Source organism: Chamaea fasciata, unplaced genomic scaffold, assembly GCF_029207755.1.
Source record: "Chamaea fasciata isolate MVZ Bird 193981 ecotype frontalis unplaced genomic scaffold, bChaFas1.0.hap1 SCAF_5, whole genome shotgun sequence".
NCBI lineage: Eukaryota > Metazoa > Chordata > Aves > Passeriformes > Sylviidae > Chamaea > Chamaea fasciata.
This window is the reverse complement of record NW_027094090.1, coordinates 64,443,923-64,466,863: the sequence shown is the minus strand read 5'-3', so window position 1 is coordinate 64,466,863 and position 22,941 is coordinate 64,443,923. Positions and strand designations below refer to the sequence as shown.

General features: G+C 41.0%; 2 protein-coding genes and 1 long non-coding RNA gene across 5 annotated transcripts in view; 2 read left to right on the top strand and 1 right to left on the bottom strand.

Annotated features, from left to right (window-relative positions):
- The window catches only part of DMC1 (DNA meiotic recombinase 1), a 30,655-nt gene extending 29,690 nt beyond the window's left edge, over positions 1 to 965 (top strand). For both annotated transcript variants that reach the window (XM_066184123.1, XM_066184122.1), the window contains one exon: positions 293 to 965. In XM_066184123.1, coding sequence (XP_066040220.1) covers positions 293 to 362 — 70 coding nt within the window. In that variant the 3' untranslated portion in view covers positions 363 to 965. The remainder of the gene's footprint in view (positions 1 to 292) is intronic.
- Positions 966 to 1,917: 952 nt separating this feature from the next.
- LOC136289889 (uncharacterized) lies at positions 1,918 to 5,031 on the bottom strand. Of its 2 annotated transcripts, none has more exons than XR_010720887.1 (3): positions 4,913 to 5,031; positions 3,871 to 4,020; positions 1,918 to 2,533 (listed from the first exon to the last, which is right to left on the bottom strand). It is a non-coding gene; the product is annotated as an uncharacterized lncRNA (long non-coding RNA). The 2 variants fall into 2 exon arrangements; XR_010720888.1 differs by having other exon boundaries at positions 4,957 to 5,031.
- Positions 4,155 to 22,337, top strand: DDX17 (DEAD-box helicase 17). Its single transcript, XM_066184120.1, has 13 exons — positions 4,155 to 4,529; positions 8,565 to 8,715; positions 10,696 to 10,795; positions 10,934 to 11,067; positions 11,665 to 11,730; positions 12,034 to 12,175; positions 13,842 to 14,002; positions 14,091 to 14,263; positions 14,586 to 14,696; positions 15,151 to 15,212; positions 15,604 to 15,663; positions 19,869 to 20,108; positions 20,774 to 22,337. Exons 1-13 carry the CDS (start codon positions 4,486 to 4,488, stop codon positions 21,295 to 21,297), a joined length of 1,968 nt encoding a protein of 655 aa, XP_066040217.1. The 5' UTR covers positions 4,155 to 4,485; the 3' UTR covers positions 21,298 to 22,337.
- The last annotated feature ends 604 nt before the right edge of the window (positions 22,338 to 22,941 follow it).

Below are 22,941 nucleotides of genomic sequence, written 5' to 3'. Positions count from 1 at the left end.
CATAAATCCTACTAGACGCTTAGCTCTTAATGAAGACCATCAAATACTTTGATAAGACTGGTGGTCCCTTGGCAGGAAAATTCTGGACATGTTAAATTCCTAAGTTTTCCTGACACGATAATTTCACATTTTCTGATCCTGATGATATTGAGCACATTCTACATTCTTTGCACATAGGTTTAAAAGCACTGGTGTATTCCAGGCTGCTCATGCCCACAACATTTTAGACACTATTTCACAACTGCATTTTACATGGAGAAACCCACAAGTTTCTTGTTTCTTTTTCTCCCAGCCCTGAGATGCCTGAAAATGAAGCCACATTTGCAATTACCACTGGAGGGATTGGGGATGCCAAAGAATAGGTTAAAAAATGACGTAAATGTACAGCTTAAAACCAGCTGGATATTTGTGATGATTTGTGAATGGTTGACAACTACCTGGCTGCATTGTAGCTCTTGGGAGTTTTTTAAGATATTTTGGGAGAACACTGGGATGAACTTTGTACAGTTCAGTTTTACTGAACTAGAATTTGGTTCATTTAGGATTTTTGTTTTTTCAATTGAACTTTTAGCACACAAAGATTTAAGCAATTAGATTGTGAATTGTTCTTAGAATCCTTTTCCTATGTTTTGTGAAAATCAAACCTGTCTTTTCAAATGGGAGTGAATATAATCTTTCTTAATTTATTTCAAAGAGAGTAAGTGGTAGAATTTAACAGTGTGAAATGCAACAGAACTAGAATAAACTCAGTTATAAAATTGACATATATAGATGAAAAAGGCAGTGGGAGGAACAACAGCTCAAGAACATGACAGGTTTTCATGTACTGTAGAGGAACAAGTAGTTTTAAGAATATGTTTTAAAACATTTTTATCTTGACTAGATAATGTTTATGTTTTTATTTAGCATTTTTTACTTTTTGGAGAAAATGTTTGAAACCTGTTCTTATTAAAGTTAAAAATAAAGACTGTGAATTAGAACAGAAGTCTAACTATGTTTGGGTGCTTTGAATTAAACCTTCCTCTCAAAAATCTCATTGATCTTTCATGAGAAAAATAATCTGGGCACAACTCAACACCTTAAAACCTTTTTTCTAGTTCTCTAAAGAAACAAACTTGATATAACTGCCTTGTCATTCTTCCAGTATAAGTGAGAATATTAAATATTATTATTAAGTAATATTAATTATTGTTACTATTAAAAAGCATAAAACAAAGCCAGTGACTAGATAGGAGAGAGAGTCTGCCACCAGCACTTACACCAAGGAAAAGGCAGTTAGGATTCAGCTTGCTGAGGGAGCCAGCCAGCACAGCCACAGCTCTGAACTAGCCAGAGATGTAGGTCATGGGGGGCAAAAGAAGAAGCTGGGAATAAAGAGGGAAACAAGGCATCAGAGGCCAAAATAACAATTCCTTTTGCAATATCTCCAATGCTCATGGAATTGCTTGTTTTAAAATAAATTAAACAATACATACATACAAACACACATGGATACAATGGGGAAGTCTTACTTTGCCCTCTGGTAATTACAATGAGTCTAATTTTGGTATCTGGTCAAAGAACTTGTCCTCACTGGCAAAATAATTATTTTGTTTGGATTACCAAATGCCTGTAAGATAACATCAAGAAAAAAGGCAGCAATGACCAGAAATTTATGGAAGAGAAGCCTGACATTTTAGCCGGGCTTTTGTTCGTGACAGACCTAGAGGGCTTGCCTTCCTTAAGTGGTTTCTTAACAGATAGTTGGTATTTTTCCTGAGGTAAAGCACTATTTTTCACAGTGGAGAAAAGTCTAGAGAGCTGAAGGCTGGGAGGCTGGCTGATCTGAGAGAGCCAGGAATGGATCAGCCATTGTCATTTAATGCAATGTCAGTGTAAGGAATAAGAGCTCCACTCAGCCAATATATCAAGCAACAATCAATTTATTAATTCATCAATTCAAATGATTAAGTGTGAGCAAAGCAGCACACTGGGTACAGTGGGGGTTTCCTCTCCAGCTGCACATCAGCTGCTGATTTTTGCTGGTATTTATTGAGCATCTTCATAAGTGCTTCTCAGCAGGTTTTGTTTTTTTTGTTTTGGGGTGTTTTTTTTTGGGGGGGGTGGTTTATGGTTTTTTTGTGGTTTTCTCTTAGTTTCTAGTTGTGAAGTCGGATTTCTATTCCCCATTGTGATCAGTTTCTATCGGTGAAGTAGAATTTCTATACCCCAAGGTTGTAAATTAGTGATGGTGATGTCCAGTTTCCCTTTTCCAGAATCATATGCCAGTGATGGTGAGGCCCAGGTTCTCTTTCCAGGGCTGTAAATCAGTGATGGTAATGTTTAGCTTCCTTACATCTGTGATGGTGGGCTCCAGTTTTCCTTTTCAGGACTGTAAATCAGTGAGGGTGATGTCTTGCTTCCCTTTCCAGGATCATACATCTGTGATGGTGGGGTCCAGTTTTCCTTTCCAGGATCCTCAAATTTTAGCTTGGGATAAGCTCACTTCCTTCTTCTATATAGGTGATTGCCACTCCTTTTATATATTCTAAAGCTATAGTTCAAAACCTTTTATTACAAAGCAGCTCAAAGCTTATAGTAATTTTGTTTCAAAGCAAATAATAATACTTTCACATTCTTCTATCCTACATGCTAAAGGCCTAAAAAACCCCTTCAAATTTATATTGTGAAAACTTTAAAACTCACATTATTTACTTATAAGCATGCAAAATATTTGTCCAAAAAGCCTCTTCCCATGTTTTTTCTGTTTGTTCATTAAAACTCATTTTTATAACTGTCCCATGGCCTCATTCCACACATTTCACAACTACACAGGCCACCTTTTTTTTACCTGACATGAAACACAACCTCACATTTCACATCAGTCCTTTGCACGTGCCTGGCTTTCCCACAGTAGGCCACCATTTGTATCTAGTGGCCGAGTACCCAGTGTCAGTGAGAGCGTGTAGTATCACTTGACTCCCTGCCACCCACTTGAAAAGACCCAGGTTCCTTCCAGTATTTTATTTTAAGCACTCGGATTGCTATCTGCTTTCTGACACATGTGATACATACATACATACATACATATATATATATGTGTGTATATATATATTAAATAAATAAATAAATAAATAAATAAATAAATAAATAAATAAATAAATATAGCATGTGAAACTAAAATGGTAATTTGTGTGTCGTTCTAGGCTGTTATTTTTATCCTAGGGTCTGAAAATAAAGGGGACTCGCTTTCCCGTCTGTCAATATAACCGTTTTCTGATAAGCTGACAGTCCAGAAAGCACTGCTGACAGCGATAACACGGTGTGGGCCGGGGCTGGGTTTGGCTGGTGTAACCCCACCGTCCATGAACACGGCTCCTTGTGCCAGGACATACTGACTTGGCGATAGCACACACCCAGCACAAAAGGATTTATAGTCTGTGCCACGTAATCGCCTCGTGGATTATTCTGTCTTTCAGCGAGGAGTCTCTGGCTCCTCTGGGGAATTCTCTCCTGGCCTGCTGGAGCTCAGGCGACAGCAAACATTATGGCTGCTTGTCACTCTGCTCCTGCCCCAGCGCCGCGCCAAAATCCCCCTGCGAATCTGACAAGGAATAACCTCGGCCCGCCGGACCCGCCACAGGGGTCCAAAGGGCCGCTCCCGCCCCGTAGCCCAGTGTCCCGTTATTGTTCCGCCATTGTCCCATCATTGTGTCCTCAACCCTGCCGCCAGCTCGGCGGAGTCCGCGGGCGCGTAGGCGACGGGCTGTATTCTTCAAACTCTGCGAAACCAGCGTAGCCCTCCGGCCCGGCCTGCACGGTCCGCGTACGAATGTTACGCCGAGCCCACCGGGCTCTTCCCTACGCGCTACGCCAGCCTGAGTTACGCACCTTGCGTACGACGTGCACTTACGTAACGTGCGCCTCTGCACAGGTGTTCCCTGCCCTGCAGAAGGGTTTACGGAGCGCGCTCCTTGCGCAGCTGACGTTCGGGGATAGCGTTACTCCTCCCCTCCGCCTTCCTCACCCGGGGCCCCGGCTCTAAGAACAGAACATTACGCAGCTTTCGTAGCTCGCCCGCTGCTGCACGGGGCAGTGTTTCGCCGAGCCCGCTTAGTGCGTAGTTGGGTTCCGTGAATAGGCGTAGGTGTTTCGGAGGGCCGTAGTTTGCGCAGGGCTGGGCCGCCCGTAACGTTTGCGGAGCGGGCCGGGGCGGCGGCGGCCATTTTGTGTCGGGAGCGCGGAGGAAGAAGGTGCTGGTGTCTCCACACTGCCCGGGCCCTGGAGCCGACCGAGAGCCCCGCCGTTCCGGCCGCTGACGCCCAGCGGGTCTCGGACCCACTGACCACCTCTTCTCCTTTTGTGTCCCACCAAAGAGGCGAGGTGGCGCAAAGCGAGGCCTCCGAGGCGCAGCCGCCCCTGGCTGGACCCTCTCCCCGTACCCCCAGCCCCTCGCCTTCCCCACGGCCGGCGTTCCGCTGCCTCTCACCCACCCCTCCGGGGGCGATGAGAGGCTTCGGGGACCGGGGCCGCGACCGAGACCGCGGCGGGTAAGGGGGGGGGGGGGGGGAGGGGTCGGCACGGCGGGGGGCGGTGGGGGAAGCCGAGAGCTTTCCTTGGGGTCGGGGGGAGGCCGCGGGGCTGGGGGATGTGTGTTGGAGTGGCGGTATTGGGGCAGCCAGGATCCCGTTTGTGGAGATTTTCCCCCCATAAATTCTCGTGTGGGGGTGGGGGTTGTTGGAGACTTACCTGTCCCCAAGGCGGGGTGGTGGGTTTTGAGCGTTTTGTGGGTTTTATTTTATTATTTATTTATTTATTTATTTATTTAATTTTTCCACCGTTCATGTATAACTAATTCTGAGCCTTGCTTGAAATTTTAAGGCCTGCATCCACCCTGCCGCCTTAATTATTTTCTGCCAGCCCTCTTATTTACCTTCTGTCTGCCCTTCTGGTTGTCATTGCTCTTTCTGGACTTACTGGAATGATGGCAGTGGGGGGAAGATCTCTCTCAGCTGCGCTCCCAGTCTTATCGTGATAGGAAATGGGTCTGGAAACTATCGTGCGGGGGACTTGGCTTCTCGGGAGGGTGATCTCGGTGAACCGTGGTGCTGGGCCACAATTGCCAAGCTTACGTAGTGCTACAGAAATCGTTTGTGTGGTTCTGTAAAGGCCTGGTGCTTGATACTCTTTAATCTGTTATTTAAAGGAGGTTTGGCTTGTAAAAGGCTTTTGCAAGGTTTGATTTGATGCGATTTGTTTTTTTTGAGAGTGACAGCAATAAATACAGCGCTGTTACACTTCCTAACTAGATTGAGTCTCCAGGTTTTTAAGGGTTGAAAGTAATAAGGTATTCGTGCCAGGCCTTTTTAAAGAGAAAGTTAGAACTAATTTCTGAGAGTGACATTTTCAGACCATGTGCAGTTCTCAAGAATTAACAAAAAACATCTAATGTGGGTTTACTATATGGTAAGCTAGATATCAGTGAATCTTGTCTTCATTTTTTTTCCCTTTTTTTTTCTCCCGCACTTCCTTTTCCTCGTTTTACCTTGCCACTGAGATGTTAAAGAATATTTTGCTATACATTGCAATGCAGTTTGACATTTCAGTTTCTCGTTGTCTGTGGAAGGAGATAGTTCTATCATTGCATTATCTTACACCCGCATTTAACATTCTGAAATTAAAAGATAGTTTCATTTTTTTTTTCCAAAAAGGGGAGTGTTCTGGTGTTTTTCTGCTAAGAGATTTTCTGCTTAGTTCAACACAAGGACATTGAGTAAGTGCTTTGGCAAGTCTGAGATAGATCAGACCACAGATGTTTTTGGGGTTCAGTGAGTGAGTTTGAGTATGCAGATTTATATACAGTTACTTAAAAGAACACTGGCCAAAGCATTGCTACAACATGCCTTAAATATACATATACATATTGCTTAAATATACATATTGCTACAATATGCCTTAAAATTAGTGTAAAGTCTTTAATTACAGTGGATGCTTCTCTTTTAGATCGGGGGTTTTGCATGAGTAAAAGAAATGCTTACATGTTTCTTTGTGAGGTTTGTGGACATTTGCATGGATTTTTTTTTTTTTTAATCCTGGAAGCTTTAATACATTAAGATGCAATTTATAACTTATGTCTTTTTAAGGTGTGAAAATATTTGTAACCACTAACAACTCTCTCACTTTATAAATAATCTGTATAAAATGTTGGGCCACCCAGTGTGCTGGTTCAGCACCATTTGAGAGTTTATCACCACTTCTTCTGTAGCCTAATCACATACACGGTTTCTAGTTTTCTCTTGTCAGGAATGAGCTGTAGGTGACTTCTTGGGATGGAAAATTGTTATGTTTTGCTCTGGAATGTATCAGATTTACTCAGTTCTGTCCCAGAAGTGATGGCAGCAGTAACATAAGGGAAGAATGTTTTGAGCCAGTCTGAATTTATCTTTGAAAAAAGAGCTGTTGGCAAACTAGGGAAATACTAGATTTAAGTCAGTTTAATTGGCGTTGGAATCTCATTTTACTTGGAGTCAGAATGTGAAGTGTCATTTACTGCCAGTTTAGCAGATAAACCCCACAGAAGCAGCTTTCAAGGGCTGCTGTAGGGCTCCTTCCTTTCAGCTCAGTATCCAGGCATATTGTGTGTAAGAGTGGAGAACTGAAACTATGTGCCTTCTGTGTAGAATATATCATTTTTTCCTGCTGAATAGCTGTGGAGCAAGTATTCATAGTACCCAGCTGTTGCAGTGTCTAGTCTTGCAAGCAGCCCTGTCATGTTTCCTTTCCTAAGGGGAGTCATCAACCCTTTGAACCTCTGGTGGACTTGAGTGAGGTTATGGGTTTTGTAGGAACTGCTTGGGTACTGAAATTGTTGACATTTTGAACTCGGTTTAGCATGATTGGTAACAAACATCATCACAAAAGGTGAATGTCCCTGTAAATGACGGTCTGTGCCTTTTATTTCCGTTGTCCTGAAAGGAAGCATAATGCTTAAATGCATTTTCGAAGTTGAGTTTCACAGTCTTTTTCATATGAGAAAACTTGGTGACTTTGCAAGCTGTCTGGGAGATCTGATAAACATACACATGAGAAAAAGGATATTTATAGGAAAGGGAAGAAGCCTAAAGCCTAGTTGCAGCACAGCAGACATTTTAAAACTAACTTAGCAGGTTTTAAGTTGGGCCTTTCCAACAGTTGGATTTTCAACAATTTTACCACCTCTTCCTGTTAGAATGTTGATTTGAGTTCTGTTTCTTTGATCTCTTAGTCACTATAATTTGTAATTTCCATTGGGAAGTGATTTAAAGAACAAATGTACTTAATGTTTGAGCAGGTAGTCTTGTACTTAAGATAATTCAGAAATTTTTTTTCAGCTCTTATTTATTTTTTGTAACTCTTCCACCCCCTCTTTCATCCAGAAGTTACTCCTGTAAGAATATTGCTTAGAGACTTTTGTTGCTTTCAGTTTATTTCACTACCTGTTTTTTATTTACTAGTGGACTACCTGGGTAAGGTGCTGACACTTTGGTTTTGCTGTCTAAAAGTTGTTTGAAATGGTCATGTCTCATGAATTCATGTTTTGCATATGTACCTTTAGGACAAAAATGGATTTGATAGCATTTAGAAAAGTTCTTTCTGCTGAGTTTGTACAATACTGATGAAAGTGCTGTAACTTTTTTTTTTTTTGCAGTGTTATTTAAAAATACATTTCATGATATTTACAGTAAATAATAATTTCATGCCACTCGGTTTTTATTTACTCTTACAGCTTACTGCCAGAAGCTCATGTTTTGCCTATTGCGTTAGCCAGTCATTACAGTTAGTTCTTAACTTTCTGAAGTGTATCTAATTAACTGGATAAAGAAAACTTAGAGAGAAAGAGCAATACGTTTTGAATTGTTCTGCTAGTTGGAATCTTTTTGGTGAACATGAGCTTCTTACTCTCTTCAGTCTTCATCACAGTGCATCTGATAGAGGATACGATTTTTCATATAGGGTTTTTCTTTTGTCTTTTTTTTTCCCTCTTAGGCTGTATTTTAAAAATAAGGGTTTTTAAAATTTTGTTGATTACAGAATTACAGTAGGATTGCCTGGACTTATTTTCTGTTTTTCAGTCTGCTGTTTTTCATTTGAGGCATACTTCTTGATAAGAAGGGAGGCAAGATATAGAGGGGGAGATAGTGAAATAGCTGTTTATTGTAAAACTAACCATGAGAGACAGAGAAGTAACTTTCAAGGAGAGATTTTTCTCATCCCTTTTATGTAACCATGTTGTAAGTGCACTGTCAGTTTCAAGGCAAATGCTACAGGTATACAGGCAGCCATGTCCTAGAGACAGGAGCTTTAAAGGGGTGATTTACAATAACATGGTTTTAGGTTCAGAACCAGCCCCAAGCAGGTTTATGTTATTTCAAGAGGTTTTATACCATAATAGTGATTGGAGGGAAGTGACTTGCTAGAATGTTGTGCTTATATGTCAGCTTGGGGAAAACACAATAGAGAATGGTTAAGAAAATTCCAGAGTAATCCTAGAATAGTTTTTAAGTACTGGTAGTGTTTTTTTAAATAACTAACATTCACATTGACAGGTTTGGAGCAAGTCGTGGAGGTCCTCTCCCTCCAAAGAAATTTGGAAATCCAGGGGAACGTTTACGTAAGAAGAAATGGGATTTAAATGAACTGCCCAAGTTTGAGAAGAATTTTTATGTGGAACATCCAGAAGTGGCCAGGCTTACTCCAGTAAGTGCTGTGTTATCTGCAACAGAAAATGTCACAAGTTGAAAACCTTGTCCTAGGAAGTCTGTGACAGCATGTAAAATGGAGCTGACTCTTCATTAAGCTTGTTTAGCCTGTGTACTCTGCTGGATAGTGGTTCTAGTTGTCTTTACTATTTAACAAAGCAGAGGATATGTTTCTCTTCTTGGTCATTTTTATATGAGATATTTTGTATTTTGTCATTTGTAATGCATCTTCATAATGCTTGTCTGGTCTAGTGATTTGTCAGTGGAGATAAAACTTAGGAAGTTACAGTACTGGAGAAGCCCTGGAAAAAAACTAAGAAAATGAACTAAAAAGGTTTGAAAGAGAGAAAAGGTTTGAAAGTAATATTTTGTCATAAGAGTAATTTTGGGCTGAAAGAGGCCTTGAGGGACATCTCTGGTGTAATCCTCTGCTTAGAGCAGCACTAATGGTAGAACCTAGAGCAGGTTGCTTAGTGCCTTATCCTTTTTAGTTTGAACATCCCCAGAGATGAGGAGAATTTATATCCTCTGTGGGTGGCTGTCTCAGGGCTTAATGTTTCTCATGGGATTTTGAGCATCTTTCCTGTAGTGACCCATCAAAGAGTTGAAAGTAGCAGTTAAAGGTCACTGTTAGCCCAGTTTTTCCCAAGCTAAACAAATCCAGTACTTCCAGTATGTATTCATATGGCTTGTTCTGCAGCCACCAGCTTTCCCCCATAACTGGACATGCCCTGTTAAAACAATGTTCTTCTCACGTAGGGGGCTCAAAACCAGGTGCCTTACTCTGTGTTTACTCTGTAGGTACAGTAATCTTCCTTTCCTACCAAATTTGAGTCTAGTCTTCTATTCTCTCTTGAAAGGTATTTTTAAAATCAGAAATTAAGAGTTTTTATTCTTAACATGAGGCAACAAACAAAATGTCATTATCTGATTGCATAGACTTACAAATCCTTATGTGAAGTATGCATGTGACATAAAGGAATTGAACGGGTTATTGACTTCTTAAAGATACCACAACATAAGCTACTGAACCATGGTTTGCATGAGCTGCTGTAGCTGCCTTTGGTTTAACCAGCTAAAAGGATTTTCACATTTTCCCCAGAAGTAATTTTCTTTTTTACCTTTTAATTCAAACTCAAGGGATTCTCAAAAGTACTGAATCTACTGCTTTGGATAAAGTGCATATTTGGCATTGATGTGTCTATTGATTTCTAATAAGCATTACAGTAAGGTACAATTGTTGAAGCATGTTGCAGTGGGCTGTTGGACTTGCAAGATAACCTAGACAAAAATAAAACACTTTTTCTAATCCTGAAATTGTGCTTATGCGGCTACACATTTCAGAAATATTACAAGAAGTTCCTTTAAAAAAATTTGAGTTCCTAGGGTATCATTATGATGTTATTAGCTTCTTCCATTCTCTGAAACAATTCCTAGCAACATTTGAGTTGCAAGTTATCCAGCAAGAACTCTGCATTTATCTACCTCTGGAATGTGTTAATTGAAGGAGAAGGACTGCCCTGCCTTCTGTTCATGGTATATTAGGACTTACTTAGTTTGTGTAATTCTTAGCACTGTCAGATAAAGCATGTTTCTTATCTTCTGTTTCTAATCACTTTTCAAGCTGTTGGTCACTTCTGGCTTCTGGAAAAAGTGTAATTCCTAAAAATACTCTGTTAACATATTTTTCATTTAGGAGGGCTGGTTGTAAGAGGAGATTTGTCCTTCTAGGCTGTGTAGAGAGCTCATATCTCTGAGTATCAGAGAAGCTGTGCAATAACTCAGTCTTAAACAAAGTCTTTAGGAAAGCAGTCTTTCCTAGATCTCTGTTTTAATTTAGTTCTCTAACAAAGGTGTTATTCAGAAGTTAGAAGAGAGTTAGTAGTTAGAAACCTGCACTTTAAGCCCCTGCTGATATTTGGTGCTTTTGGCACCTTTTTTTTTCTCCTCCTTTCTTTATTTCTTTCTACATAAATAGTATGAAGTTGAAGAATTGCGAAGGAAGAAGGAGATAACAATTCGGGGAATGGAGGGCTGCCCCAAGCCGGTGTTTGCATTCCACCAGTGTAGCTTTCCACGTAAGTATTTTTGCCATTCTTTAAGATTATGAAGATTGCTCAAAAAATACCTGAACTGTTACTGGTTCTATTCTCTAAAAGGTTCTCTAAAGCCTCATTTATCCTTTAAGAAATTTACTCTTTTCTTAAACTCTGAAGAGTATGTGATGGATGCCTTGATGGACCAGAACTTCACAGAACCCACTCCAATTCAGTGCCAAGGCTTTCCACTAGCCCTCAGCGGTCGTGACATGGTGGGCATTGCACAGACCGGCTCTGGGAAGACACTAGCGGTGTGTATTCTTTCCTTTTATTTCTTCAGCTAGCTTTCCTGGTCACCTGGGAGAAATTACCTAAGGGTTAGGTTTTGGGCTTGCCAGTACTACCAGTGGGATGATTGCATTTTTAAAGCTTCTTGTGTTGTATCATGGGGGACACTTGAGTTTCAGCTCGACTACAAGCCTGTTGTGTTCACAGGAGTGTATTTTGTGCGTCTTCCTGTTTGTATGCTTAGTTCTCTTTGGTGTGTGCTTATATTCTGGTTTTAAAAACAGGATGTTCTCTTTAGTACACTTGTTTTATAAACTACACAGGTTAAAATAAAAAAGGGTTGAATTTCAGCATAGACATTATTTTAACTGCAGTGTTTCAAAGGATTTTTATCCTTTATGAAAAACATTGGCTAAAGTGATGATTGCTCAGTTCTGCAAACTTATGCTCCAAATTTAAGTGAGCCTTCATTCCAGAGGTGCTGAGCAGCCAATTTTTGTACTCATGCCAAAGTGGATGCAGCTCTGAAAATTTTCTGTTCTGATGGATAAATGCAGGTATCTGGTTTTACAGAATCGCAATTTGTATATGTTATGGAATACTGTTTTCTTCCGTTTTAGTACTTGTTGCCTGCAATTGTTCACATCAACCACCAGCCATATTTGGAGAGAGGGGATGGCCCAATTGTAAGTGCTTGTTGATTCTCTTCCTTTTTGTATGTATGGCATGACATTGTTAATGAGATGGTGCTTCATTAAATTGATGTATCAGAATAGTAGTTTTTCCTATCCTATTCCTATGAGAATAGGAATTTTTACTATCACAGTGTGAGCATCCCACTCAGTTGGAATTCTGTGCAATTGCTGACATAGTCTAAAGATACTTAAATGTTTTAGCTAATAAAAGAGCAGATGGTCTAACTTTGCTTATGGTTTTATGTTAGGGATGTGTATGCAGCTTGACTCGTCCTGAATCATTTCCTTTTGCAGTGTCTGGTTCTGGCACCTACTAGAGAATTGGCCCAGCAAGTGCAGCAGGTGGCTGATGATTATGGTAAATGTTCAAGACTGAAGAGTACCTGCATATATGGAGGAGCACCCAAAGGTCCACAAATCAGAGATTTAGAAAGAGGTAATTTTAAAATGGGTCCTTGCAGTTTCTGGAAAAAGCGGTAAAGTCTCTGTAAAAATAAAACTCCTCAAAACCTGTCTGGAAGGGGTGAATGAGTGTCTCATTTTCCAGTTGCAGTGCTGGTTCATGAGGTAGTTCTCTTCTTTGCTGTATAGTGATTTGGATATTGGATTTTCTTTCTGTTTGCTCTTTGAACATTCCACTTGTGAAGATCGTCAGGGTGTAGAAAGGGAAAAAGAAAACTTCACAGAAAGAGAACAGGTTATTTTAAGGAAACGCAATACCAGCATGTTTGAGGAGAGATTTTTCTTAAGGCAGATTTCAAGTTTTCTGCCTATGTTCATTCAAATAATCAAACTTTGTTTCTGAATATATAGAAACTTAGACAGCAGGAGCAGTGTGTGTTTTTGCTTTGGTCACAGGGGGGTTTTTTTGTTGTTTTGGGGCTGGTGGTGTTTTGTGGGTTTTTTTTTGTTGTTTTTTTTTTTTTTTTTTTTTTTTTTGTTTTGTTTTGTTTTGTTTTGTTTTGTTTTGTTTTGTTTTGTTTTGTTTTTTAACTGCTATTAAGCACGAAGCACAATATACCCTCTAAGGAACCACTTTAACATGGTAGCGTAAGCGGTCTATAATTTCAAATGGAGGAATGTGCTGATGTCTTTCTTCTTCACCAGATTAAAAAATGTAATGGAATTATGTGAAAAGATGTGAGAATTATTATCAAGGCAGACATACATACAGATCTATTCAAGAAATCAGAAAATTTAGCTTACCACTGCACTTTGCAGGGTCCTTACTGCAAACTGCAGCAGTGGGATAAAGGCATGCATGGTAGAAATCTGTGGGATATCTCTGTTCAAGAAAACAGTACTTTCCAATTCAAAACCAGCATCTTCAGTGGAAGAGTCCAAGGTTTCATGAAGAGTCCTTGGGAGGATCAGCTTGCTGGGGTTTTGCACACCTTTCTGGAGTGCTGTAAAATAGATCTTCTGTTTAAGAAGAAAATCTTTTTCATGCCTCTTCTTCCTGAAACTTACCTTCTGTGGACATTTCAGTGACACTGAAATAGTCACCTGTAAATTTTGGGTATTGTTGGAAACTAGGTCCTCCTTTTAAGGAATATGTAAATTGCCCAGCCTGGTGTAAGTTACGAATATTTGAACTCTCTTGGTATCCCCACAAATGTTGGTAGGATGGTTGTCTTCCACTGTTGGTGCATAATTGCTCAGTATTAAAGTTCTTGCTTTGGCTTTATATATTAAAAAAACTGAAAGCAATTTGACCCATATAGCAAGAGGAGTGCTTAATATTTGAAAATGACACTTCTCTAGACTGCATAATTCTGGATGAAGATGATTCAGACTTGTGTAGAAGCTTACTTCATTTCTGATTTTTGGACAGCTCTTCTTCACAGGTGTTCACGGGCAGTAATCTTTTCATTTCTGTACTGCATTTATTATTCTAATGGCACTGTAACAGTAATTTCAGAATGGAAAAAATATTAAAAGGAACTAGGGCTTCTACTGAAGTGACTCAGTATTGGGTACGAATGAGGGTGGTGCTTTTTTAAAAAAACAATTTTGCTGTGGAAGGTGATTCATTCTGACTAAAAATACCAGTTGACATTCAAATGAAGAGCCTTACTCGTTTTCCTTATTCTGTTCTGAAGGTGTGGAGATCTGCATTGCTACACCAGGTCGCTTGATTGACTTCCTTGAGGCTGGAAAGACCAACCTTCGTCGGTGTACATACCTGGTGCTGGATGAAGCTGACAGAATGTTGGACATGGGATTTGAACCACAAATTCGTAAAATTGTTGACCAGATAAGGGTGTGTGATCCTTTTAGAAGGACAGCATCCTTTGTTTTCCTATTCGAAATCTAGTACCATAAACAAATCTCTTTTCCCTTTTCCTTAGCCTGACCGGCAGACTCTGATGTGGAGTGCCACCTGGCCAAAAGAAGTGCGCCAGCTTGCTGAGGACTTCCTGCAGGACTATGTTCAGATCAATGTGGGAAACTTGGAGCTAAGTGCCAACCACAATATCCTGCAGATAGTGGATGTATGCATGGAAAGCGAGAAAGACCATAAGTAAGCTGATGTTCCCACCATTCCACTTTCTTTGGTTGTACTTCAAAGTCTGCAATGCTTTGTAAGCCTACTAGGAATTCTAAATAGTGAAGTTGCTTGTACTACTATTTAACCCTTGAGTGTTACAAAGTCAGTCAGTCCTGTAATTAATTAATCTGTTTTGTATATTTTGACCACACCTTTGTACAACCAGCAGAAATTCTGTGTGATACTGACTAACTTACATGGATGTATGTTGTATATGTCCTCAATGTCCCTTGGGAGAGAGATCCTGTATTCTGGTATGTGTGGCTATACATCTTGGCTCTCATGTCTGTTTTAGACTCATACAGCTGATGGAAGAAATCATGGCAGAAAAGGAAAACAAGACTATCATCTTTGTGGAGACAAAGAGGCGATGTGATGATCTCACTCGAAGGATGCGCAGAGATGGGTGATTAGCTTTTCCCCTTCCTCCACTTTTTTTCTAGTGGGAAACAAAAATTGTAATCAAAAGCAGTAAGGTTTAAATGTTTGTGATGCGACTGTTGGGAGTAACTTATCCATTATTTTCTGGGCTGAATTCAGTCTTTGTTTCCCAGAAGATTCCACTCCGTCAAAGCATTAGTACAAGAGAGAGAGTTTTAAGTGGTGCAGCTTTTTTTAGTGTATCAGAATCCTGATATGCTGATGGGGACTGTATCAATAGAGCAAATGTGATTTGCGTTAGGTGATTGTTTATGTAGGTAGTGGGTTTACAGTGCACGTGCTGGGTAACTAAGGCCAGAGAATTAAATATTTCTCAAATCTTACAGTTTTTCCCTTTTAAACAAAATGCCAATAAAGCTTCCTGATTTCTTTAATGTATGTACTTTCTATCTATACTAATGTACATCTCTGTTTGACAGTTGGCCAGCTATGTGTATCCATGGAGACAAGAGTCAGCCAGAAAGAGATTGGGTGCTTAATGGTGAGTCTGTCACTGACAGGAGAATTACTTGGGCTGCTGTACCTAATTTACCTAGACTTGTTTTTCTCTGGCCTGTTTTTTTTTTTTTTTTTTTTTTTGGTTTTTTTTAATCTCTAGACCAAATAGACACAGGTAAAAGGACTCCTCTTGTCTTTGTATTCCTAATTTCAGTATTTGTGCCTTTTTGTGTTTGTTTTGATAAAATAAAGTGGGAAAATTGCTTAAGGCAGCTGGATTTTGAAAAATCTTTGAGCCATTATGTCCTGACCTGTGGGGGGGTTTCTGGAATTGAGCCACCTTGCTTCTGGAAAATGAGCATTTAATGTAAATCAAATTCAGGTAACTTCATCTTTTGGAAAAATCTTACTTCATAGCATGCTTTGTTTTACAGAGTTTCGTTCTGGAAAGGCTCCTATCCTCATTGCTACTGACGTTGCATCTCGTGGGCTAGGTTTGTACACATAGACCACTCTTGCCTACTGCTGCATATATTTCTTCTTTGGAGTGAAAAATGTTTCTTTAAAAAAAAAAAATTCAAAGCGTGATTTTCCCCCACATGTGAAATACGTTTTTTAACATTAATCTTTTTTTTTTCTTTCATATTCAAAGTCTCTTCCTGCTCCTAATGAACAGGCTTTGGTCTGCAGCAAGGCCTAGGCATGACCAATCGATCGCCAAGAGGGAGAAGAGACGTCCAATTATGCAACCCAACCCTTCCATCACACTCACTTCTTCCCCAAATCCAGCTTTTGTTGCTGGATGGTAGGGATGGATTGCTCTCAGTTCAGAGCGTGTTAGATCAAGTAGGAAGTTTTGGGAGAGCATTTCGACAGCAAATAGCGAATATTCTCCCCATATGACACACCACAGTTTTGAACATACCAACCCCAGTGTGCATGCATGTTTACCTTGCAGATGTATTCACATCTGAGAAAGCACTGCTCCAGATCTTTGCTCTTGACTTGTAACCTTCCCTCCTCCTCTGTGTTCCTTCTAGGCAGGACCACTGAGATGATATATGGCCTTTAACATCTTGTTACCCAGATGTATAATTGAACCAAAATCGCACAGCTCTGTTCTGGTGGTATGAAAATGATCTGTCTGGATGCATCAGTTGTGCCCCCTTTTATAATAACCATATTTGTGTTGTGAAACACTGTGTGCTGAGCACAGTCCTTATCCTCTGCCCACCCTAGAAGAGGAGGATGGCTGCTGAAGTGCTCTGAGTTTAATAACAGACATTGAATACTCTGCCCACCCTGAGTTTGGTAGATGATAAGCTACTTGGGAGTCAGTGTGTCATTGTGGTAAATTCTAGACAAATTACCGAAATCAGTGAAGATTTAACTCGGAGAATCTAGTTTGTTAAAAGCCTCAGTTACCTGAGCTCTCTTTATGCTGAAAGGGTGGCTGTGCTGTGCATCATATGGTCACTTTAATACAGGCAGACCATTAACAGACTTGGCAGCCTTTGGTCACACAACCTTCACCCCTCCTTCCCCACCCCCCTCAAAAAATGTCCAGCACTTCCTCAGGAAGTGATTATATGGACTTCAGTCTCTGCCCTCTAGGGTCATGTCTGGACCTGTGCAGTTAGAACTTGGGCCTGTTGGGAGAAGAGACTGAGGCCTGAAACCAGTTTGTATGAAAGAGAGCTGCTTTCTCTAGCAGCATTTTTTAAACAGGCTTGCTATGTGCTGGTAGCTTCTTTGTGCATCTTGCCTAGACATTTAAAACAGCCTCAACCCCCTCAAAAAAAAAAGCAAAAAACAAACAAAACCAAAAAAAAACCAACACTCTCCCCCAAAAGACTCAATTGGATAACACTTAAGAAAACAGTCTCCCCACTTCCCATTGTCCACTTCACCCAAGCTAAGGGGGAAAGGTATCAGAGTCTGTTTCTTGTTACTGAACAACATCTCTGCTTGTTTTGGGGCCCTGAGTTTGCTGCTTAAAATAAGTCACTTAACTGGCAAACTTCTGGACGACTTCCTCCAAGATCCTGGAAAGGGAAGGCTTCTACCTAAATAACATAAAACAGGGGCGCGCGCCTTTTGGCTGAGTCACCAGGGCTTTCCCTCTTCCTAATGGAACATTGGTTTCAAAAAAGCTTCTTTCAGGTAAGTTCTTAGTCCCGTAATGACTTCTTTGTGATAATTCCCTGGAGTGAGGTCCTCTCTCTGCACTGATTTTTTTTTTTTTTTTTAAATTTTATTTTATTTTATTTTATTTTTTTTTTCAGTCTTTTAAACTAAAAACAGTGGATTTGGTTTGTTTTGTTTACAGAAGCTTTGATATCAGCTGCAGATAATTCTCAGTGCAGGGGTGGGGGTACATCTACAATGATGGTCTAAACAGCTCTCTAGACTAGCATGTTTGCTAGTTTATATCTGTCCCGTTTAATAATTGGAGACTGTCTGTGCCACAGGGTGTTCTGATGGTCTGACAAAGGGAATGTTTCCCCCGTAGCTGTCAAAAATGATTTACAGTCTCAGTTCTTGATCCTGCTACGTTACCTTCTAAAAGTGCAGGAGGATTGCGAGTGTGCACAAACACTTTGGAGCTCGCTAGACTGGAGAAGCTGAGTCTTGTACATGCTCTGGTCTTCAGCAAGCTGTGTGCTCTACAGGACCACTTTCTAGTCTGGAAAACACCCTTGCATCTTCCTCTTCCTGCCTTCCCATTCTTTCTACTCCTCCCCAGTCAAGTCAGTTCTGTCTGCCTTGGTAGCTACAATTCCTTGTGCTTTCTGACAGGAAAGCACATCCTTGTATCCTCTCTGGTAATTCAAGTCATTTGCTACTGGATTTGCAAAACGGGACTGGCTGAGGACCATGTAGCCTGGAGCTTGTCAGTCTAGCTACACCCCGGCTGTGAAGATGCAATCTGTCAGACATACTCCTCTCTATACTTCACTTTCCCTTTTTAAAACTGTTGCATCAAGGACCCTAGCTGGAGACTCGCGCAGCCCCCTGTGAAACCTGCCTTCTCACTCCCTTTTTTTGGTGTGATTCAGGACTTTGGAGTCAGCAAAGACTGAGGAGCCCCCCCCCCTTTGCTGTAATAAGAAACAGACATAAAGTCCCCCTCGTCACAACAACCCTCAATGTTTTTATTTTTCCTACAACCCCTTTGAAATTGATGCAGTCTGGGCAATAGATGCAGTCTGACCCTTTGGATGTAATTTTTGTATCTTCATTTTTTTGACAATTGCCCCTAAGAGCCCCAAATAGGGGACAAAAAGCGTTGGAGGACCTGAAACTTTTACCTGAGCCCAGGTTCTCTGGCTCTTCACAACCAAATGGGGCTACAGAGAAGCGTCTAAGCCAGTTCACAGAGCGAGCGTGTGTGGGGACTTCTCGCTGCCACGGACCCTTGATGCATGCTCCCCGCGCTCCAGTGGTCCCGTGTCAGAGGGCGGAGTTTTCGAAAGGAGGCCGCCAAAAATAAAAGGCAAAGAGACGGGATCGGCTGCAGCGGTTTCCCACAGGAGGAGGGAGTGTGCATCGGTCTGGTAACAAACAGAGAATGTTTCTCTCTTTAAAACAAAACGAAAAAAGAGGAAAGGAAATCACAAAAATCTGTGTTTTATCTTGGATATTTTCAGAATATTCTTGTTAAAATGCAGATTTAATTTTTTTTTTTTTTAATGAGCAGGGCACTTACTGTAGAATGGTGCATTTGAAAATACTGTATAATAGAGCAAATAGGTGCTTTTGGTACTTAAGGTGCTTTCACTGAAGTGTTGCACTAACATTTACTTGGTTTCTGTCCCATAAGTTTACAAAGTCTTGTTTTAAAATACACAGTTGTGATCTCCTAAATTTTAAAACTGTTGCATACAAAGCCATTTTGATAATTTTATTTCCTGCTTCAATCTGACAGTGGAAGTAGGGAATTGCTTATGGAATTCAGGATTGTCCAGATTATGCAAGCTTGCCAGAACTGGACGGAGCAGCACAGAAGTGTTAGTGCAATGCATTCTAGTGATAACTACAAAGCTGAGTTAAGATACTTTAGGTCTGAGTAATTTTTAATGAGTTGGCTGAACAAAACTGATGTAATTTGAATGCCTAAAGCTTTAGGCTAGGGGAATTAGTTCACTGTATTTTATTAGTACTGTAAAATAAATATTTTTAAGAGTGCCTTTTATTTCATGTTACTGAGTGGAAGGTAAGTGATCTCATTACTGTTATTTTTTGTTAGACTTCTCCCAACAGAGTAAAAGCTTTAACTATGGCAGTTCTGCCCCTTCCTCCACCCCAGATTGCTCTGATGGTGACATTTTCACTTCACAGATTACATTAAAAAAAAAAGTACTAAATTCAGTTAACAATCAAACATCAGTGTCTTTGACACAGGAAGACACAGAAATGCATTCCGGGGAGGATGACTTTGAGAGCAGGGCAAAGCTGCTTTAAAATTGCCATTTTTTTTCAGGACATTGACCTTTCTTCCTGATGATCTTAAATTTCAGTCTTCTACTCTTTTGGGATGAGTCTGTCTTGTAATTATTCCATACAATTACTAACTTTGAATTTTTTTTTTCTTATTACTGTCACCTGCATTCGTGCTCCCCACCTTTCGTTGGCACGTCTTCTCCCCTTTCCTCAACCCCACCCTTTCACTGTGCTTCGATCCTGGGCACTTCACAAGATGTGGAAGATGTTAAATTTGTGATAAACTACGACTATCCGAACAGCTCTGAAGATTACGTGCACCGTATTGGCCGTACCGCACGTAGTACCAACAAAGGTACTGCCTACACCTTCTTCACACCAGGAAACCTGAAACAAGCCAGGGAGCTTATCAAAGTCTTGGAAGAAGCCAATCAAGCCATCAATCCAAAGCTGATGCAGCTTGTGGACCACAGAGGAGGAGGAGGTGGTGGTGGAGGTAAAGGCACAAGGGAGAAGGGCTACTCGGGGAATATGTTCTCCGTTTTGAGGGAGGGAGTGTTAAGATAGGGTAGGGGAGTAGTAAGTGCAGGTCTAAGATAACACATTAGTAATAAAACTGTTCTATACTTGAGGTGCCAACATTTGCTGTAGATGTAGTACTTCTGTCCCAAGAGAGAGGCAGTCCCCTGTTTTACCTTAGCTGTAGATTTTTTTTTTATTTTCTTGCAAGATCATCAGGGAGCTGATTTTGCTTGAAGTAATTGCTTCCTGACAGCTCCTGCTAAGGAGAGGCAACAAGGTGCATGTGCAAAATTGAAGTCAGTAAAGGGATACACTGAATTCCAGGAACTGACACACTTCCCATTCCCTGAAGGAATAAGAAGTTTCCTTATCCTTCTAAATTAGTCCTGAATTTCTTCCATTTCTTTTCCTCCGAGTACATACCTAAAGAACGCTTGTTAAACTTCATGTTTACACCTTGAACAAAATGAAGAGGCATCTGCATAGCTGTTCAGAGAAGTTACAGTTAGTCAGAAGAAGATGCTGCTTGTGAGCAAAATTGGGGGTGTAGAAGGGGGAGAAAGGGTGGCATAAGTGTAACCAGAGATCATTGTTTAAGAACTTGTTTGTGATACTAAATCTTAATGTATCCATCGCCAGGAGGTCGTTCTCGTTACCGAACGAGCAGTTCAGTAAACAACCCTAACTTGATGTACCAGGAAGAGTGTGACAGGAGGCTCCGGGGAGTGAAAGAGGGCCGGAGAGACTCAGGTGGCTTCAGAGACCGTGAGCGTGGTGAAAGTTATGCCAATGGAGCCAACAAGACCTATGGCAGTGCCTACGGGAGCCCAAATTCTGCTTTTGGGGCAGCACAGAGCCAGTATGGTTACACTCAAGGGAGCTATGGAGCAGCTGCCTATGGCACGAGTGGCTATGGCACTGCAGAGTACAGTGCTAGTGGCTATGGTGCCAGCACCACAGCTGCCACAGCTGGGAGAACCTCACAGAGCACTACCCAACAGCAGTATGCAGGGATGGTGGGGCGCTCGGGCCAGCAGCCACAGCCGCTCATGTCACAACAGTTTCCGCAGCCCCCTGCCACTAACGTGATGGGCTATATGGGACAGACTGCCACCTACCAGTACCCACCCCCTCCCCCACCCCCGCCCCCCTCCCGCAAATGAGACCACTTGCGGGTCACCAGTGTAGATCTTGCATTTAGGGGAAGCTTTTCTTTCTCTTCTTTCCCATTGTGATGTCTCTCATGCAGGTTAGACTTAGAATTCACTATCCAAATCCCTTGAGCCTATCAAAAATGGCCCCCAGTCCACATTAATGACCCTGTCCTCTTCTTTTTTTTTTTTTTTTTTTAGATATATGTATAGTTGACTGGAAAATTTATTATTTTTGTCTTGCATGTTGAGGAATTTGGAAATTTTATTTTTTCTAAAAGAGAAGGGTACAAGGCAGATAGGTCCCAGCTGGATCATCTTGGTGTTTAAGGTTTGTGTGAAAATCTGCTTTTGAGGGAAAAAAGTTTCTATTCTGTAACTCATTAACTTAATTTCAGGAAGTATAAAGAGAGATGGGAAACTCTGGGGGAACCAAAAAGCACTTCATTTAAAAGATAAATGCAAGGGAGCAATTCACACTTCTCCTAATCATATTTTTTTTAATAGCTCGTTATTTCTGCTTCTATTCTTACTGTAGGTGACTTTCTGTAGGAAAACTCTGTTCATTTGTCTGAGCTGGGTGGTGCTCAGAGTAGAGCCTTGGGTATATTGTTAGCAATTTCTCTGCTACCTGTAACAGCCTGCAATGGGGAGCTTGGGTTTAAAAACCCTGTGTCAGAGACTAAACCTGTCTTGCATTCACTACCTGAAAACCAGGTAGTTGCTGTGGGTACCACTGCCAAAATGTTCAGCTAAGTAAGTTCTTTCCCTGTGATTGTTAAATTGCAGCATCGCAAATGCGTGGAGCCTGATTACCATTAAATTGGTTACTGCTCTCAAATTTCTGTTTGGTTTATTCAAAGAAGTCTTCCTTGAGAGCCTAGAAATTATGCAGAACTGAAATGATGAACAGCATTATCTTGTTTGTCTGTCCTTCACAAACAAACTCCCTTTTGCCATGGGGAATGTTCTGAATGCCGCTACGCTCAATAAAATGTGACAGAGTTTTCCACACTTAAATTTAAAGGTTTGAATAGGGTGGACTGGGGGGGGGGGGGGGGTAAGGAGGGGAGCGGGGCGGGGCAGGGGTGAGAAAGGCAGGAGGAGATTGCCTGGGGTCTCCTTTTCATGAGGTAAGCGGTGAGCTGGTTAGTGCATCTTGATTCTGAAGCTTTTGTTTCTTTTGTACCTTGTACTGACTATTGCTTTCTCTGGCTTTTGAGTGCATTTCCCTGCTCCATTGGTCCTATTGAGCTGAGCTCTTGCAGGTAGGTAGTATTTTAGAAAATGTTAGAGAAGAGTGAAATTTTAGTACATACATAAATAAAACTTGTTTATTTTACAGGCTAAGGTGGGTGTAAAGGGGGTTTCCCCCTTTAGTAAAGCATGTTGTTGACTTGTTATTTCTAATACCAGACGGTTCAGAGACAGTAGATGATAACAGGAGTTGGCTGCTCTTGGTCTGATAAGATGACAAAAGGATGGATACATCTCCTGGTTTGAGACACACTCTTTGCATTAGGAGAGTGCAGGGGGGTTGTGGGTTTTTTCTGTTGGCGTTCTTGCATATGAATGAACAACGCAGCCCACTCCTGTAGCAGAGTGGAACTTCTTATAGCCCTGTAAAAGAGCTTGCTTATACAAAAAATACTTCTT

Bases quoted from the DNA above. Each gene is read 5' to 3' on its own strand.
- DDX17 (XM_066184120.1), top strand. From the start codon at position 4,486: ATGAGAGGCTTCGGGGACCGGGGCCGCGACCGAGACCGCGGCGG. The intron at 4,530-8,564 runs GTAAGGGGGGGG...TCACATTGACAG, and splicing joins CGCGACCGAGACCGCGGCGG to GTTTGGAGCAAGTCGTGGAG. The intron at 14,264-14,585 runs GTAAGCTGATGT...TGTCTGTTTTAG, and splicing joins GAAAGCGAGAAAGACCATAA to ACTCATACAGCTGATGGAAG.